This window comes from Eschrichtius robustus, chromosome 9 (assembly GCF_028021215.1).
Source record: "Eschrichtius robustus isolate mEscRob2 chromosome 9, mEscRob2.pri, whole genome shotgun sequence".
Lineage (NCBI taxonomy): Eukaryota > Metazoa > Chordata > Mammalia > Artiodactyla > Eschrichtiidae > Eschrichtius > Eschrichtius robustus.
The window spans coordinates 50,701,481-50,719,609 of NC_090832.1; the positions used below are offsets into that span (position 1 = coordinate 50,701,481).

The 18,129-nt window shown below is 38.3% G+C and overlaps 1 protein-coding gene across 4 annotated transcripts in view; it reads right to left on the reverse strand.

Annotated features, from left to right (window-relative positions):
* Positions 1 to 18,129, reverse strand: part of FIG4 (FIG4 phosphoinositide 5-phosphatase) — a 129,886-nt gene that overhangs the window by 76,740 nt on the left and 35,017 nt on the right. For all 4 annotated transcript variants that reach the window (XM_068551406.1, XM_068551405.1, XM_068551404.1 and 1 more), the window contains exons 5-10: positions 17,950 to 18,000; positions 13,266 to 13,414; positions 10,161 to 10,289; positions 7,774 to 7,874; positions 6,350 to 6,512; positions 5,809 to 5,906 (exon numbers count right to left, since the gene is read on the reverse strand). In XM_068551406.1, coding sequence (XP_068407507.1) covers positions 5,809 to 5,906; positions 6,350 to 6,512; positions 7,774 to 7,874; positions 10,161 to 10,289; positions 13,266 to 13,414; positions 17,950 to 18,000 — 691 coding nt within the window. The remainder of the gene's footprint in view (positions 1 to 5,808; positions 5,907 to 6,349; positions 6,513 to 7,773; positions 7,875 to 10,160; positions 10,290 to 13,265; positions 13,415 to 17,949; positions 18,001 to 18,129) is intronic.

An 18,129-nucleotide genomic window follows, 5' to 3' on the forward strand; every position in this document is an offset into this window, starting at 1 on the left:
TGTTATTCTGAGTCGACAGGGGGAGAGACGTGAAAATGAAACTTCTGAACCGATGTGAACAAAAGCCTAAAAAATGATGTATTTAATACCTGAATGATTTATTTTACAAAGTCAATCCCTGATAGGATGCAATAATTTCATAAAGCAAAGAGCAACAAAGGAAGAAATAAAGCTTCCTGCCTCACTGTCCCCAGCTCCTCCTCCCCACTCCCCTCCTCCCTGGGACACACAGGCTCGCAGGCACACACACACCCCCTGCTCCTGTGAACCCTCACGCTTAGTTCTACAGTCCTGGATCTCGGTCTGTGCCCCCAGCCTGGGCGTCTCCCAGTACCTGCTCCTCCTCCTCCACTCTAGCTAAGCCATCCTTCCCACCCTCACATCTCAGATCAAGTCATCACCACAGGTAACTCCTCTGCCTTCAACACTGCTTATCCAGAACCTCTTTTATTTTCAGATGGCTTGTTTTAAACACCCCACCTCACCAGGACCCCAGTCCACCGACAGCACTGCTTCCTCCATCACCCTCTCCATTACTCCCCCTCCTCCAGCTCAGGTTTCATGGTCTGCTTCAATTAGACTTCCGCCAACATCCAAAACTCCTATTATCTGTCTTTCTACATCACGCCTGCCTGGCAAAACTGAACGAACCCAATTATCTACTTCCTCTGTGCTCATAGCCATACACAAGCCCTGCCAGGAAAAGTCAGGCAATAGCAGGATTTAAGAAATCTTGGGGGACTTCCTTGGTGGCGCAGTGGTTAAGAATCTGCCTGCCAATGCAGGGGACACGGGTTCGATCCCTGGTCCTGGAAGATCCCACATGCCGCAGAGCAACTAAGCCCGTGCACCACAACTGCTGAACCTGAGCTCTAGAGCCTGCGAGCCACAACTACTAAGCCCATGTGCCGCAACTACTGAAGCCCGTGCTCTGCAACAAGAGAAGCCACCGCAATGAGAAGCCCGCGCACCACAACGAAGAGTAGCCCCTACTCGCTGCAACTAGAGAAAGCCCATGTGCAGCAACGAAGACCCAATGCAGCCAAAAAACAAATTAATTAATTAAAAAAAAAAAAAGAAAGAAATCCTGATCACCAACCTGAAATTAGCCCTTAGCATTGCCTGGAGGTCTCTGGTCAATCCACCCTCGCACATACATGAAGGCTGTGAAACTTCCACCACCCTCAAACCTCTGCTCTGAGCAGGTGACCTTCCCTCTTACCTTAAGGAGAAGTTACAGTCATCAGGAAGGAGCATGTGCGCATACACAACACACACACACACACACACACCCTTACTATTCTCTGTCCTCCCATTAAAATAATTCCTCTCTCCATGTTTCAGATTTCCTCCTTTCTGAAGCACATGATGCCCCGATCGTCCTTTCTCTCTCCTGTGTTTTATACCTCTCAAGCATCCCAAATGGATCCTTCCCACAGGCTTTTAAACACATCATTATGCTCTCTTAAAAAAAAAAACAACAACATACTGATGAAAACACCAACTCTTCTTCATTTCTCATTAGGTATTTCATTTCCCCAGGACTAGGGAAGTCCTCCTACAGCTCAGTCCACTTCAGTCAGTGCTCTCACTGTTGGTAACACCAAGGAGCATATTTTCTGTTTTCATCTTACTTGACCTGTCAGCAGCCTTTGCCACTGTTGACTGCTTACTTCCTTCATCACGAAACACACTTTCTCTTAGTTGTCATAACGCAGCGCTCACCTGGTTTTCCTCGTACTTTTCTGTCTGTTCTTTCCCAGGCTCCTTTACAGACTCCGCCTGCTCTAACTGGACATTAAGAGCTGGGGGATCCTCAAGACAAGACTGGAGGCTCTTCCCTCTTCTCACTCTGTACCCTCTATATGGGTATCACCTCCATGCCCATGTCTTCAAATATCGCTGGGACACACATGAGCCACAAAATCACATCTCAGCCCAGACCTCTCTCCTGAGCTTCTATCTCACACACTGGCCACCCACTTGCCAGCTCCTCTGACAGGACTCAACCCATCTCAAACCTCAGCACATCCAAACCGTACTCACCATCTTCCCTCACAGGCTGAGTCCATGATCCCCGGCTCAGTGAATGGCATCACCATCCATCCAGCTGATACTCGCCAGAAACCTAGGAATCAAGCCTGACATCTCCTTCTCCCTCATCTCAGACCCAGCTCATCACCGAGTCTACTGCTTGTGTCCACTTCTCTCCACCTCTACCACACCACCCGAGTTTAGGCCAGTTACCCTTTTCTGGATAATTCTAACAGCCACCTATGTGGTCTTCCAACATAGACTTTAGCCTTGTACCAATCCATTCATTCTCTAGGTTGAGGTCAGGATCATCTTTTCAAAACAGAAATCTGATCACCATCCTCTCAACCATACAAAACCTTCAATGGTTTTGGAAAGTCAGGATAAAGACCAGACTCATTAACACACTCTACAAGGCTCTGCATGTCTGGCAAAACTCCCTCATCCTCTGGGACCCAGCCAGACAGGCCTTTTCTTCCTTAAATCTACCATATCCCTTCCTGTCTCAGGGCCTTTGTACCTGCTGTTCTCTTTCTTCTTGGCCTTGTTAATGCCTCTTCGCTCAGGCTGAGCTGACTCATCGCTTCCTCAGGGAAGACTTCTTTCCCCTTATAAGCTCTCATAGCATCGTAACCCTGTGTTGGTACCTCTGCATCACTTCACCAACTCCTCTGTTAGACTGGTAGCCCTGGGAAGGCAGCGACTGCTTCTATGATTGCGCTGGCACAAAGGAAACCTTCAAAACTGCTTGTCAAATGGTGGACTAAATGGACATAGGATTCCTTGGTTTTTAATTAAATTGAATTATACTTACTAACCAACTTCTCAGAATAATCTCAGATACTACTAGTTTGTCGGCCAACTGCCACAAACATAATATAACAAAACCCTTGCTTTTCATACACTCAGAGTTTTCCTGGCCGCAGAATGAGATTCTTCCATTTCATTTTGTTGCAACAGAGACAGCTATGATTTCTTTGTTTTTAAAATATAAAATTCAGTATTATTTTATTATTGGTTTGTGACTTCTCTTTCTGTTTTTTTTTTTAACATCTTTATTGGAGTATAATTGCTTTACAATGGTGTGTTAGTTTCTGCTTCATAACAAAGTGAATCGGCTATACATATACATATATCCCCGTATCTCCTCCCTCTTGCGTCATCTCCCTCTCACCCTCCCTATCCCACCCCTCTAGGTGGACACAAAGCATGGAGCTGATCTCCCTGTGCTATGCAGCTGCTTCCCACTAGCTATCTATTTTACATTTGGTAGTGTATGCATGTCCGTGCCACTCTCTCACCTCATCCCAGCTTACCCTTCCCCCTCCCCGTGTCCTCAAGTCCATTCTCTACGTCTGTGTCTTTATTCCTGTCCTGCCCCTAGGTTCTTCAGAACCTTTTTTTTTTTAAGATTCCATATATATGTGTTAGCATACAGTATTTGTTTTTCCCTTTCTGACTTACTTCACTCTGTATGACAGTCTCTAGGTCCATCCACCTCACTACAAATAACTCAATTTCGTTTCTTTTTATGGCTGAGTAATATTCCATTGTATATATGTGCCACATCTTCTTTATCCATTCATCTGTCGATGGACACTTAGGTTGCTTCCATGTCCTGGCTATTGTAAATAGTGCTGCAATGAACATTGTGGTACATGACTCTTTTTGAATTATGGTTTTCTCAGGGTATATGCCCAGTAGTGGGATTGCTGGGTTGTATGGTAGTTCTATTTTTAGTTTTTAAGGAACCGCCATACTGTTCTCCATAGTGGCTGTATCAATTTACATTCCTGCCAACAAGCAAGAGGGTTCCCTTTTCTCCACACCCTCTCCAGCATTGTTTGTAGATTTTCTGATGATGGCCATTCTGACTGGTGTGAGGTGATACCTCATTGTAGTTTTGATTTGCATTTCTCTAATGATTAGTGATGTTGAGCATTCTTCCATGTGTTTGTTGGCAATCTGTATGTCTTCTTTGGAGAAATATCTATTTAGGTCTTCTGCCCATTTTTGGATTGGGTTGTTTGTTTTTTTGATATTGAGCTGCATGAGCTGCTTGTAAATTTTGGAGATTAATTCTTTGTCAGTTGCTTCGTTTGCAAATATTTTCTCCCATTCTGAGGGTTGTCTTTTCATCTTGTTTATGGTGTCCTTTGTTGTGCAAAAGCTTTTAAGTTTCATTAGGTCCCATTTGTTTATTTGTGTTTTTATTTCCATTTCTCTAGGAGGTGGGTCAAAAAGGATCTTGCTGTGATTTATGTCGTAGAGTGTATGTGCCTATGTTTTCGTCTAAGAGTTTGATAGTGTCTGGCCTTACATTTAGGTCTTTAATCCATTTTGAGTTTATTTTTGTGTATGGTGTTAGGGAGTGTTAATTTCATTCTTTTTACATGTAGCTGTCCAGTTCTCCCAGCACCACTTATTGAAGAGGCTGTCTTTTCTCCATTGTATACTCTTGCCTCCTTTATTAAAGATAAGGTGACCACATGTGCATGGGTTTATCTCTGGCCTTTCTATCCTCTTCCATTGATCTATATTTCTGTTTTTGTGCCAGTACCATACTGTCTTGATTACTGTAGCTTTGTAGTATAGTCTGAAGTCAGGGAGCCTGATTCCTCCAGCTCCGTTTTTCCTTCTCAAGATTGCTTTGGCTGTTCGGGGTCTTCTGTGTTTCCATACACATTGTGAAATTTTTTGTTCTAGCTCCGTGAAAAATGCCATTGGTAGTTTGACAGGGATTGCACTGAATCTGTAGATTGCTTTGGGTAGTATAGTCATTTTCACAATGTTGATTCTTCCAATCCAAGAACATGGTATATCTCTCCATCTGTTTGTATCATCTTTAATTTCTTTCATCAGTGTCTTATAGCTTTCTGCATACAGGTTTCTTGTCTCCTTAGGTAGGTTTATTCTTAGGTATTTTATTATTTTTGTTGCAATGGTAAATGGGAGTGTTCCCTTAATTTCTCTGTCAGATTTTTCATCATTAGTGTATAAGAATGCAAGAGATTTCTGTGCATTAATTTTGTAACCTGCTACATTACCAAGTTCACTGATTAGCTCTAGTAGTTTTCTGGTAGCATCTTTAGGATTCTCTGTGTATAGTATCATGTCATCTGCAAACAGTGACAGTTTTACTTCTTCTTTTCCGATTTGGATTCCTTTTATTTCTTCTCATCTAGCCTCCCTGCCCTCTACCCCAGGCCTTTGACCTGACTGCCTACTCATATACACAAGATATGTTGACCAGACAGTGTACTCTGACAAGGAAGCACAGAATTATGAGGCCAGGCCACCACTCTGTCCACCCGATCCTTGAGCTACAACCACACCCAATTTCTGAATCTAGTCTTTAGATCCCATTACCACATATTATCTTGCCCAGCAGATCTTTTGGATGGTCAAAGAAAGTGGTTGTATCAAGGCTACGCTGTGCCTGTTTGATCTCCATGCTTCCTTCCCCAAGCTGTCCTAGAAGCTGAGGCAGAATTTCACCCGCACCTAGTTCACCCCAGAAAATCAGGAGACTGACATGCTCATTGTTCTCTTCCCTAGGGAACACACCACAGATTCTCCCACGTACCCAGGGAAGAGGCCACATGGAATCAGAGGCCAAAGGACAGAGGCTCAGACAGTTCAGACACCGTGAGCCATCATAGCATGATAAATCCACAAGTCTCTCCTCTGGGGAGAGGTAAAGCAGGCTTGTTAAACCCCTCCGTGTTGTCCAGTGTAATTGAATTTCATAACCAAACAGATAGCGCGTCATACCTTCACTAAATTTAAGATGATGATGGGGGAGCCAAACCTCTGAAGCATCTGGTCAAAGTGAAGGGCAGCCACATGGGCAAATGGATCTGCCTGATCCACTGGGGGGACAAAAAAAATGAGTAAGTACCAGAATGAAAACTGTAAAGAAAGAATAAAAGAAGTACAGTGTTTTGTTTTGCATTATAATGTTTAAAGAAATGCAATTCAACTAATCTTCTGGTAGTTTCATGTCTCAAATTCCTCTTGAGCTTATCAATCATTCTTCATGTATTTACTGAATTTGAATGATTCTTACATTTCTGAATATAAATAATTACATTTATATTTTATAATATAAATAATTTACTAGTGGCCAAAATTTAAAATACATACATAAAAGTTATTGCATAAAAATATTAGTAGTCCTTCTTCTAAATGATCTACTTTTCAGTACTAAAACTTCATTAAAACCCAAGCATTTATGAGATTTCTGTGACAGTAGTTCACTATCTCTAAATGTGGGTAAAGAAGAGTTACTATTAAAAAAGACTGTTCTACGCACATGTAATAGGTGGCTTAGGCATCATAGTTGAAATGTCCTGAGACCAGTATAAGGGAACTGATCCTCTAACTTGCACATAAGAAGAATAACTTCCTGCAGTAAAAGACATGACAGAAGCATCGCAGAGTATTTGTTCAGTTTCCACTTCATTTGCAACATCACCCTGGAAAGAAAGGTGCATTTAAAAATGTTTTATATCCTTAGAATTTTTTAATGGAAAAAATTTCAAGTACACAATGAAAATATAATTCCTAGTCTTAGAATGTTTTAAAAGAGGTAAATGTTAATCAACATTCATGTGCATATTAAAAAAAGGAAAATCATTAAAATGCAATAAAGGAAGCAATTAAAAATAGCAGAGACTAGACAAAGGAAAAATCAAATTAAATAGCTAATAATACAAGTAATAGATAGAGAACAGCTTGAGTGATATAAATGGCAGAGAAGGAGACCAAAAATAAACAATCACATGAAATTATCCAGGAGGTTAGGAAGACCAGAGAAATATAAAAATTCAATTCTGAAGACCAAGGAGGAATAAAAGGACAAAAGAAAGAGTGAGATTCAAATAAAAGATGCCTGACGGAGAGAAAAAAAAAATCGTGAGATAGCTTTACCTATAAAAAAAAGTATATGATGATATGACAAAGAATAATTTTAGAGGCATTAATAATGTACCTGTTTAATTACCCTTGAAATATTCAAAAGTAAATAATAGAGTTGCAAAATTCTGCTTTTTTCTTAAAGCACCAGTTATAACTATGTTCATTGTTGATATAATTTTAAGAACAAATGTTGCTATTTTAAGGCAGGATCAAAACCTAATGTCTTGCTCCATCTGTCTACTCAATCACACATCTGCCTAAGACTCAAGTTGTCTATTGCAAAGAGAGATGGAACACTCAAAGGACATTACATGACTGAAGGCAGGACAGATGAATTTGTTGTTATTTTCTAGGGGTGAGTAGAGAAGGAGTCTGTCTTGAGCCAAACTAAAGCAGAGGGGAGGGGGTAAAGGGTTTCCAATGCCTTGCTCTACTCAGTCTTCTTGTCAAGGATGCATTTCCAATGAGTGCTCCCCTCCATTTATTCCTTGGGTGGAGGTGCTTTGCTATTTTAGTCTCTCCACTAAATATGTACTACATTTTTTCATATATTACAGAAATAACTCATCCTCCAAAACATTAGACATTTCATAACTTCCTAAGGTATTGCATAACTCTAAGATAGTTAATTTTTCAGAATATCTGTACATTAGTCATATTTCTCACAAGTTTCCGATACTCTAGAGAATTCATTATTCTCTTGATAATGTCCCAAACTATAAGAAATTCCACTTTCTAAAATTCCACTTTGCTTCATCTGTCAGCAAAGCTGATGTAAAAAGTTAAATTGCCAGCAGTGTTGTTGTTTTCCCATCTTACCTCACAGTTTGCACCTCTCTTGAGAAAACGGGTCCCAGCAAACTTACTGGATCTTCTAGCTATTAAAGTGACATACACAGGTCGTCCATAGATCAACAGCTCTTGGAAATCAAGTTAAAGCTATTTAGCACTCATGACTGTCACACCAAACCAAGAGAATCATTATACCCAATATACTTTGTCCAGTAGGTTAAAGAACACCAAAAAGCTCCACCCAAGAATGGAACAACATTGGGTCTAACTGTTCTTTCCAATTATGTAGGTATTAAGGCAAAAACGAACCTCACTACGGAGTGGTTTCCATGAACTTCAGAGGAAATGGTAACCAGATGTAGGGTTATCGGCCAAGGGAAGACCTGTGGTCCCTCCTTATAGCCAAGTAAGGATGTAAACAGGTACAACTAATCCTTCCTTAGTCTTCAGAGACCATATACCTGTCAAAGTGAGCATATGTCACTTAACAGGGTGTTTAAATTATGAAGCAATAGATAACTCTGAGGGAATGGAGTTAGTATAATACAGTGAGAGTACCCAAATTTGTCACCTAACTGCAAAACTGAACACTGGGAACTGTTTAATCAAAATAAAGTTTATTAATTATGTCACCTTATTTAACTTTCTGAGCCTCCATTTCATCTTCTGTAAAATGGTATAAGTACTAAAAAAAAGTAACCAATTTTATTAGGTGGTTGGGAAGACTAAGTTACGTAATGTGTGTAATGGTTACTACTGCCTGGCCTATAGCAAACGTTCAGTAAATAGCAATGACCTTTATCATCATATAGACTTCCAGAATTCATTAAATGCTTGATAACTGGGAGACTGGAGTCAACATTTCAACTAACGAGCTTTAAAATTATAATCTATGGTGCTATTCACTACTTTAAAAAAAACCATTTATTGTACTTAATATATGCCAGGCCCTGAGTTAGCTCTTGAGAAATACAAAACAGTTTAGAATTACCTTTTAGAAACTGTCTTTAGAAACTGTAGCACATTCTTTTCAGTGTCCTTGGTGGTGAAAACTGTGTGCTTTTACAGGTTGATTTTACTTTTGGAAACAGAAAGAGTAATTCAGAGCCAAATCTCATTATTCAGTGAATGATCAAGCAGATAATACCACTCACTGGTTGACAATGATTATAAAGTAATGAGCCATCTCAAGTGTAGCACACAAAATCTCACTCATCTTCATTCCAAAAGTCCTCTGCGTCTTCATCTAGCCTCTCCTTGCCCTCATTTGCCACAAAGAAGGCAGTACAGGTCCTCTTCAAGGCTAATCTATCCAGCTCTACCCCCTGACTCCACTCCTCCCAAAAGTTCTGATGCCAGAAAGCATAATATTGGTTCATCACATTCACCCACTTAATGGTCTCAAAACAACCACTCCTTTAAAGTTTTCACTCTAGGTTTTTAAAAAACCTAGAACACAAGGAAGAATGTCAACTAGAAAGCAGGCTAGGTGCACAAATGCCCTACCTGATCTCAAAAGGGGACAGGAAACACCTAAACACCACTTCTAGAAAGAAGACACTGCCTTCCTAAACCTCATAACATAATAGCACATCCTTGAGAGGTTTCAACATAGCAAAATTAAAGGACAAAAGGTATTTATAAAATTGAACTCATCAGCTTAACCCAAGGCTCAACCTATGTCTATTTAATCTATTACACCCTAATCCAGACCTTCATTACATTATGCCTGAACCACTGCAATCTTTTCCTAACAAGTGTCCCTTGTTCTAGTCTCATTTTACTTAATCCACCTTGAAAACAGCTATCCACTCAAGCTTCCTAAGTACTAACTTGTATGTTACCCTCTTGAAAAAAAACTTTCAAAAGCTCTAGCACCAAACCCAAAGTCCTTGGTCCAACCACCAAAGCAATCTGGTGACTGGCAATCTGACTCCCCCTAAATGATCTCCTTCCCACTACACTGTACCTCCCAGGGGTTTTATTGATATATACAAACCACAAGTACACTCCCATGAACTTTTCCATCTCAACATTCATGGTGCTTCCCCAATCCACAATCTCATTGCCAAGGCCTGCCTTTCGACTGAGGCCAGGCCAAGTTCAACTTTTCCTGTGGGCCTGCCCCATCCTCCCCACCTGTCAGGGATTCTGCTCCTTCTCTCCAGTAAGAATGATACTTACTACCTGTATCACTTCCTGTGCACATAGTGTTTTCTTCCTTGTTATTTGTCTCTATACATAGTAGATCTGCATTCCTGTTTGTATTTCAACTACGTGGAATGCATAGGTAATTATAATCTATCTGTTGGATGCATAGATAATTGTAATCTTATAATTCATACATAGCTTTCTACAAATTGGTACAGCATAAGTTTAATAATATGTATCTTAATTTTTTTAAAAAAGGATACTTGACTGCCCACAGAACCCATGAATAATATACAGCAGCCAGTCACGATGGACAGTATTTTTAATTATATCCAGAAGTTCGCCATTCCACACGTACTTCATATAAGGCTCACTACAGATCCCAAATACACCTGAAAAATAAGAGTTGGTATCAGAAAGATAAGGAAATTGGTTGACATTCGTTTTTAAGTTCTTAAAACTTTTGTTTTTAATTTCAAAATGCCTGATTAATATCATTGCTGTTTTCAGTAGATATAACTCATCTCGTTGCCCAGAACACTGTGCTGATTCTGTACAAAGTTAAAGAAAACACACATTTTCTGATTTGTGAGTTTTTAACCTAAGAGAGAAGAAAACAGCTGGGAAATTAAGGAGATGTGTACAAACACATGAATAAGGCGGAGACAGCAAGGACAGCAGCTGGGAGCATGGCTCTGGTGTCAGAGTGCCTGGGTCCAAATCCGAGTTCTGCCTCATCAGCAGGGTGACAGGTGTGACCAAGAGGGGTACTTACTCCCAGTGCCCCTGTTTCCTCATTTGTGCCTGTATCATGGGATTGTTATAAAGATGAGATAAGTTGATAATGCACATAAGGTGCTCAGAACAAGTCTGGTGCCTTACTGATACTTCCATAACTGGTAGTTGTTATTATATCAAGCTTTTTCTATACAACAACACTAATTTCATCAAGCATGATTTCAGGATATCCAAATAAATTAAACATGAATGAGTTTTACAAAACTTATATAAAAGTACAAAATAAGAAACAAGTATATTTAAAAGATAATGGCTTAAAAGATCATTAACAGTTCTGGATAGAGGCAGTCAATACTCTTTTTCTTCTCAAAACATGTATGTTAAGAGTGTTTATATACTATGACAAACACTTTGGTTTTATTCATAAAAACTAAGCCTTCTCTACCCCTTCAATGACATTACACTGAGCATGAATAATGGATTGGAGTCCTGTCTTTGTCACTTACCAGCTCTGTGACCTTTGGCAAGTTACTTAACATCTCAGAACCTCAATTTTCTAAACTGTGAAATGATGGCACTACTCACCGCAGGGATATTATTCAGATTAAAAAAAATAATATATGCAAAGTGACTAACATGCTGCCTGACACATTAGAGATTTTTTTTAAATGTATTATTTTCCTTTTCTACCTACCCCGATACCTATTACCCTCACCCTCTCTTTCCTATCAGTTTCCCCCTGTGTAGTAGGAGAATAATGCATCCCTCCCCTACAAAAAAGTTGTCTATGTCCTAATCACCAGAACCTGTGAATATGTTATGTTACAATGGCAAGAAGGAATTAAAGTTGCAGACAGAATTAAGGTTGCTAATCAGATGACCTTAAGATGGGGAGACTATTCTGGATTGTCCAAGTGGGCCCAATGTAATCACAGATCATTATAAGTGAAAGGGGGAAACAGGAGTGTGAGTGTCAGAGTGATGTAATGTGGGAAAATCCTCGGCCGGCCATTGCTGGCTTTGAAGATGAAAAGGGCAAGAAAATGGATTTTTCCCTAGGGTCTCAAGAAAGGAACGCAGCCTTGCCGACACTCTAACTTTAGTCCACTGAGACCTCTTTTGGACTTCTGACTTCCATAAGATAATAAATTTGTATAGTTTTAAGTCACTGAGTTTGTGGTAATTTCTTATAGCAGCTATAAAAACCTAATACACAGTTATTCATATCTATCAAGTAGAACTGATTGACAGATAGTAAAAAATTAAGTAGCTTTCAGAGGCTTAATTCAGATCCCAGAACAGATATTCAAATTCAGATGTGAGATGAGACACAGTGCAAATTTAGTAATACTTTTAGCTTTTCTATTACTACGTATGATATTTAGAAGAAATGATGTGACAAATATTCAGGCACACATTATTTTACCCTCCACCAGTCTCTAGTGTTACAGGTTACAATCCAGATATCTGAACCATGGCAAATTTATGTGATCTAGATGTTTTGGGGTAGGGAGGGTGCACTGGGTTTGGCCTTAGCTCAAGAGATATTCAATCTAATAAACTAACAAGAGTCAAGGCAATAACAGAGATGGCATTCAGTCTAAGTAACAGTCTAAGTCTTCTTAGAGTGGACCAGAACCTTTGGCAAAATGCTAACAGAGTACAGCCTCTTCCTGTGTGTCCTGTAAGGACAAACCTTCTGGAACTTACATTCTACCTCTGCACTCACATCTCCATCACTACATAGAAGTAGCACTGAGGAAGGCACCCAAAGACACTACTGACATTTTATGTTTCCATAGTAAGCTCAAATCAGCTAAACTGTCTTAAGTTTGAAGCAATTCCTTCACAACATTAACTCTAGCAATGTCTCTGGCTTTAGATTTCTAGACCAACCCCCAAATCTAGGGATAAAGGTACCAATTCTATTCTGTGACTGGTTAATCCCAGATCTCCAGGGTCACCCTAGACTAGTCACACACAGGTCCTGCAGTAATCCCACAATGGTCCTGACAGAAGCAGGGCTTGTGAGGGACCAGAGGGGCAAGCTGAGACCAATCAAAGTCAGAACAGCCTCTGACATACTGCAATGGTTCCTCTAGACATTGGCCTTGTGATCTTAATCTCTAGGCCTCAGTTTCCTACTTAGCCTTCATTTCTTTCAAAGTAGCATTATACCTACTGAGCAGAGTTTTTATGAGGATTAGAGATATGACATATAAATGTCTAGGATGCAATAGGCAAGCCATGGTAACTGTTTTCTAAAACTCAATCCATACACAATTGGTCTCTATGAAGAAAAATAAGGTGGTGGTGTGTATTCTCCAATATTTAAAAAGAAAATTCTCCATTCAAAGGCTAAACTGAATGTATTCCATAAAAGGTGCATGAAATTCAGCTAGAAAACATCAGTATACAATTTTCTGGCTTGCCCACAAATGAAATTCATTTGGTGATGCGTGATCTCTATAAAAATGAATTGGTCAAGTTCATATACCTGAAACAACCTGATGTAAGGACAAAGAGCAAAGAGGAAAGGAGAAATATGAGGGAAATGTGAGTGAATTTAATGAGATGCCGTTTCATAGATGCCACATTAACATATATTGGATGTGCTGAAAACCACCTACCACTTCCACCCTGTGTAATTAATCCTTCATCTTCAAAGATGTCGAAACTCTCCTGGCGAGTCTGGGTCGTTTCTGACTTTAACATCTCCAGGGGCATTCGCAAGACAGTGAGATTATATTGAAGTGAGTGGGACAAATCATAGCTGTAACTGAGAAAAGAACTGAAACTTAATAAGAATTAGAAAAGTAAAACATATTTCATAGTCTTGGCTCCCAGAAGGAATTAAAACCTATGAACTAAATTACTTAGCACCTGTTAGTTTCCTTGGAAGCAATGCTGTACAAATAAGCACATTAAAACACAGTAAACCATGAATACAACTGGAAATTTAAAAATCACTGCATGACAGGCATTTGCATAACTAGAAATATACAATGTGAGTAACCTACATTGATTTGCAATGTGCATTTTTTGCTTCACGCTGAAATTAATCTAACTTCAGGGCCTTGTACAAAGGGGTCACACTCTCATATATATCTGAATGGAGTATTAAAAATGTTACAATATCCACTGCAACAGTGCATGGTCTGTACTCTAGTTTACCTATGAATGAAAAGAATTCTATTAATTATTACTGGTGGTACCATAACTGACTTAGTAATAAAACAAGAATAAGCAAATAACACAAGCCATCACAGTAAAATATGTTTGAAAAGCATAATAGTCATCCAAAAAATTGTATAACAGTCTGTGCAAACAAAATTTGCACAAAATTAACAATTTTTATAAGTATCTCTAGCTATATATTTTTAGCACAGAATTTCAGACAGTATCTAGAATTCTTTACGTTTATACAAATTTGAAAGTATTTTAGTCATATTTTAAGATGGTTACAATTTTGTCTGGAGACTCACACACATTATTTTAATTATTTCTTTAATTTATTAACTATAAAATTTATTGATTTACTATTTATTTGTTTGAAATTGATTTATTTCATCTGTGAAATTAAATTTTACCACATTTGCTTGATAGAGCCATTAGTTTTACTAGCATCTAATCTCACAGGGATAAAATCTGTATTAAGAAGTTGGTTCTTCAATCGCATTTACATGAGCATAAAAAATACTTAGGAATAAATTTAACAAAGGAGGTAAAAGATCTGTACACTAAAAATTATAAGACATGGATGAAAAAAATAAGACACAAATAAATGGAAAGATATCCAGTGTTCATGGAACAGAAGAATTAATATTGTTTCAATGTCCATACTACCCAAAGCCATCTATAGATTCAATACAATCCCTATCAAAATTCCAATGACATTTTCCACAGGAATAGAAAAAAACAATTCTAAAATTTGTATGGAACCACAAAAGACTCCTAATAGCCAAAGCAATCTTAAGAAAGAAGGACGAAGCTGGAGGCATCAAACTTCCTGATTTCAAACCTTATTGCCAAGCTATAGCATTCAAAACCATGTGTTACTGACATAAAAAAGACGCCTAGACCAATGGAATAGAATTGAGAGCCCAGAAATAAACCCACTCCTATATAGTCAACTAATATTTGACAAGGGAGCCAAAAAGACTAATGGAGAAATGATAGTCTCTTCAATAAATGGTGCTGGGAAAACTGGACAACCACCTGCAGAAGAATGAAATTGGACCCCTGTATTACACCACTCACAAAAAATTAACTGAAAATGGATTAAAGCCTTAAATGTAAGACCCAAAACTATAAAACTATTACAAGAAAACACAGGAGAAAATTTCCTTGACACTGTTCTTGACAAAGATGTTTTTTGGATATGACACCAAAAGAGCAAGCAACAGAAGCAAAAAGAAACAAACTAAAAAGCTTCTGCACAGAGAAAGAGAGTCAGCAAAATAAAAAGGTAACTTATGGAAGAAAATATTTGCAAACCATCTAACTATTAAGGGGTTAATAGCCAAAATACATAAGGAACTCATACAACTCAACAGCAAACATACAAATAATCCAATTTTAAAATGGGCAAAAGACTTGAATAGACATTTTTCCAAAGAAGACATACAAATGGCCAAAAAGTACATGAAAAGTTGCTCAACATCACAGTAGAGAAATGCAAATCAAAACTGCAATGAGATTATTACCTCATACCTATTAGAATGGCTCTTATAAAACAAACAAAGAAACAGTAAGGGTTGGCAAGGATGTAGAGAAAAGAGAACCTTTTGCACTAATGGTGGGAAGGTAAATTGGTGCAGCCACTATGGAAAACAGAATGGAGGTTCCTCAAAAAATTAAAAATAGGGCTTCCCTGGTGGCTCAGTGGTTGGGAATCCGCCTGACAATGCCGGGGACACGGGTTCAAGCCCTGGTCCAGGAAGATCCCATATGCTGCGGAGCAACTAAGCCCGTGCGCCACAACTACTGAGCCTGCGCTCTAGAGCCCATGAGCCACAACTACTGAGCCCACGTGCCAAAACTACTGAAGCCCATGCTCCACAACTACTGAAGCCCACGCGCCTAGAGCCCGTGCTCTGTAACAAGAGAAGCCACTGCAATGAGAAGCCCGCGCACCACGATGAAGAGTAGCCCCCACTCGCTGCAACTAGAGAAAAGGCCGCGCACAGCAACGAAGACCCAACGCAGCCAAAAACAATAAATAAAAGTAAATAAATAAATTTTTAAAAAAAATTAAATATAGAACTACCATATGATCCAGCAATCCCATTTCTGGGTACATATCCAAAGGAAATGAGATCACTATCTCAAAGAGATAGCTGCTCCTCCACGCCCACTGCAGAATTAATGACAACAGCCAAGACATGGAAACAACCTGAGTCCATTAACAGATGAATGGATAAAGAAAATGTGGCATATATAAATAATGGGGTATCATTTGGCCATAAAAAAGGAAATCTTGCCTTTTGCAACAACATGGATGGACCTGGAGGGCATTATGCTAAGTGAAATAAGTTAGACATACAAAGACAAAGACTATGTTATCACTTACGTGTGGAATCTTAAAAAGCTGAACTTATAGAAAGAGAGAGTAGAATAGTAGTTGCCAGTGGCAGGGGGAGGAATGGAGAAATGTTGGTCAAAGGGTACAAACTCTTAGCCATAAGATAAATAAGATCTGGGTATCTAATGTACAGAGCATGGTAACTATAATTAACAATACTGAATTATATACTTGAAACTTGTTAAGGGAGTAAATCTTAAATGTTATCACTACACACACACACACACACACACAATCACAATTGTGTGATGGGATGAAGGTGTTAACTAACCTTATTGTGGTAATCATTTTGCAATATATACATGTATCTATACATGTATCAATCATCACATTGTACAACTTAAACTTACATATGTCAATAATATCTCAATAAACCTGGGGGGTGGAGAGAAGCTGGGCTTTTACTTTTAACAATCAATTCTTCCTGCTTTATTCTAGCTGAATCATAACAATGCAGTATAACCTTTTCAGAAGTCTTTAACCTCATATTTTTACTTATGGAATGACTTGTTCAGAACTCAGTATGGGGATGCAGACGAAGTTGAAAACTGTGAAGCAGGAGAAGACCATTTCTAACAGTACCACTGAGCTTCAGTAATAACTCACAGAGACTATAAACATAATTAAGCAATAAAGGCTGAAAAGCAAATGATGGAAACAAATACAATGGAAATATACTTTCAATAAACATTGGTGGAAGCAAAAATTATTTCTTTAGGAGCCCTTCACTATACTATTGCTAAATTAATTGTCTTCGGTTTCACATTAATGAAGACATAATCCACTCTACACAGTAGACAAGTTTTTCTTTATTTCATAGATAAAGAAATGGTTAACTATATTAAGTTTAAAAATAAATTTAAAATAATGCAAAGTACCCCAAAAGTATGTAACACCAATAGCTACAACACTCTGGGTCCTCTTCTAGTCCCATGACTCAAGTCTTATTGCTATATGCTATTTTATGTTCTACTTTTTAGTTTGGACGTTATAGCCGATAGAAAGTTATTAGGCTACATGGAAAATTCTATTTACCTGGCCTACATATTGGTCTCATCATCAATGGTATAATATTTTATCATGATGCTCTGCTATAATTTGCTTGCTTATTTTTCAATTATCGATATTTGGGTTGTTCCTGTGTTGGTTGGTTGGTTGGTTGGTTTGGGCCATGATAAATAGAGAAGCTATTAATGTCTCTTTACAAATAAGGATTAATATTTTCTCTCCTGATATATTTTCTTCAGCTATATTTTCACATATACTTAATGGTACGTTCCTCTCCAGGAAAGTTATTAATTTACAATGCCAATAGCATTGGTATCAATGTTGGTATTTCAACAGTTCTTCCTATTTTGAATTTATTGTTACCTAATTTTGCTAGATTGTTAAATTGAAAACTGTGAAACTGTTACAACTCTGTATACAGATTGAATGCAGACTTCATTTTTGTAGTTCAAAACTAAAAAATAAGAATATTTCCTTAAAATCCTAATAAAGATGATTTTTATAGTGAGAATAATCACAATCTATCCTTTCAAAATTTCAAATATCAGATTTTTAAAAGGAGGAAATACTTGTATTTGTACTATCTTAGATGAAAAAATTTGGCTATTTTAAAAAAAAGAATAACTGAAACACTACTGTATCCTCTGATTCTGTTTTTACCCTATGGAAAATTATATAAACATTTAAGAGACTGATAAGAGCAAAATTCAGCTCAAACATACCTAAAGTAAAAATTGCTGGACAGGTCCACATTTTGAAATATTCGTAGATACCTAAAAAAAAATGATGACTATAGTTAACAACCTGATGACTATACTTACCACTGTTATATGATATACATGAAAGTTAAGAGAGTAGATCCTGAGTCCTCATAACAAGGAAAGAAATTTTCTTCTTTTTTT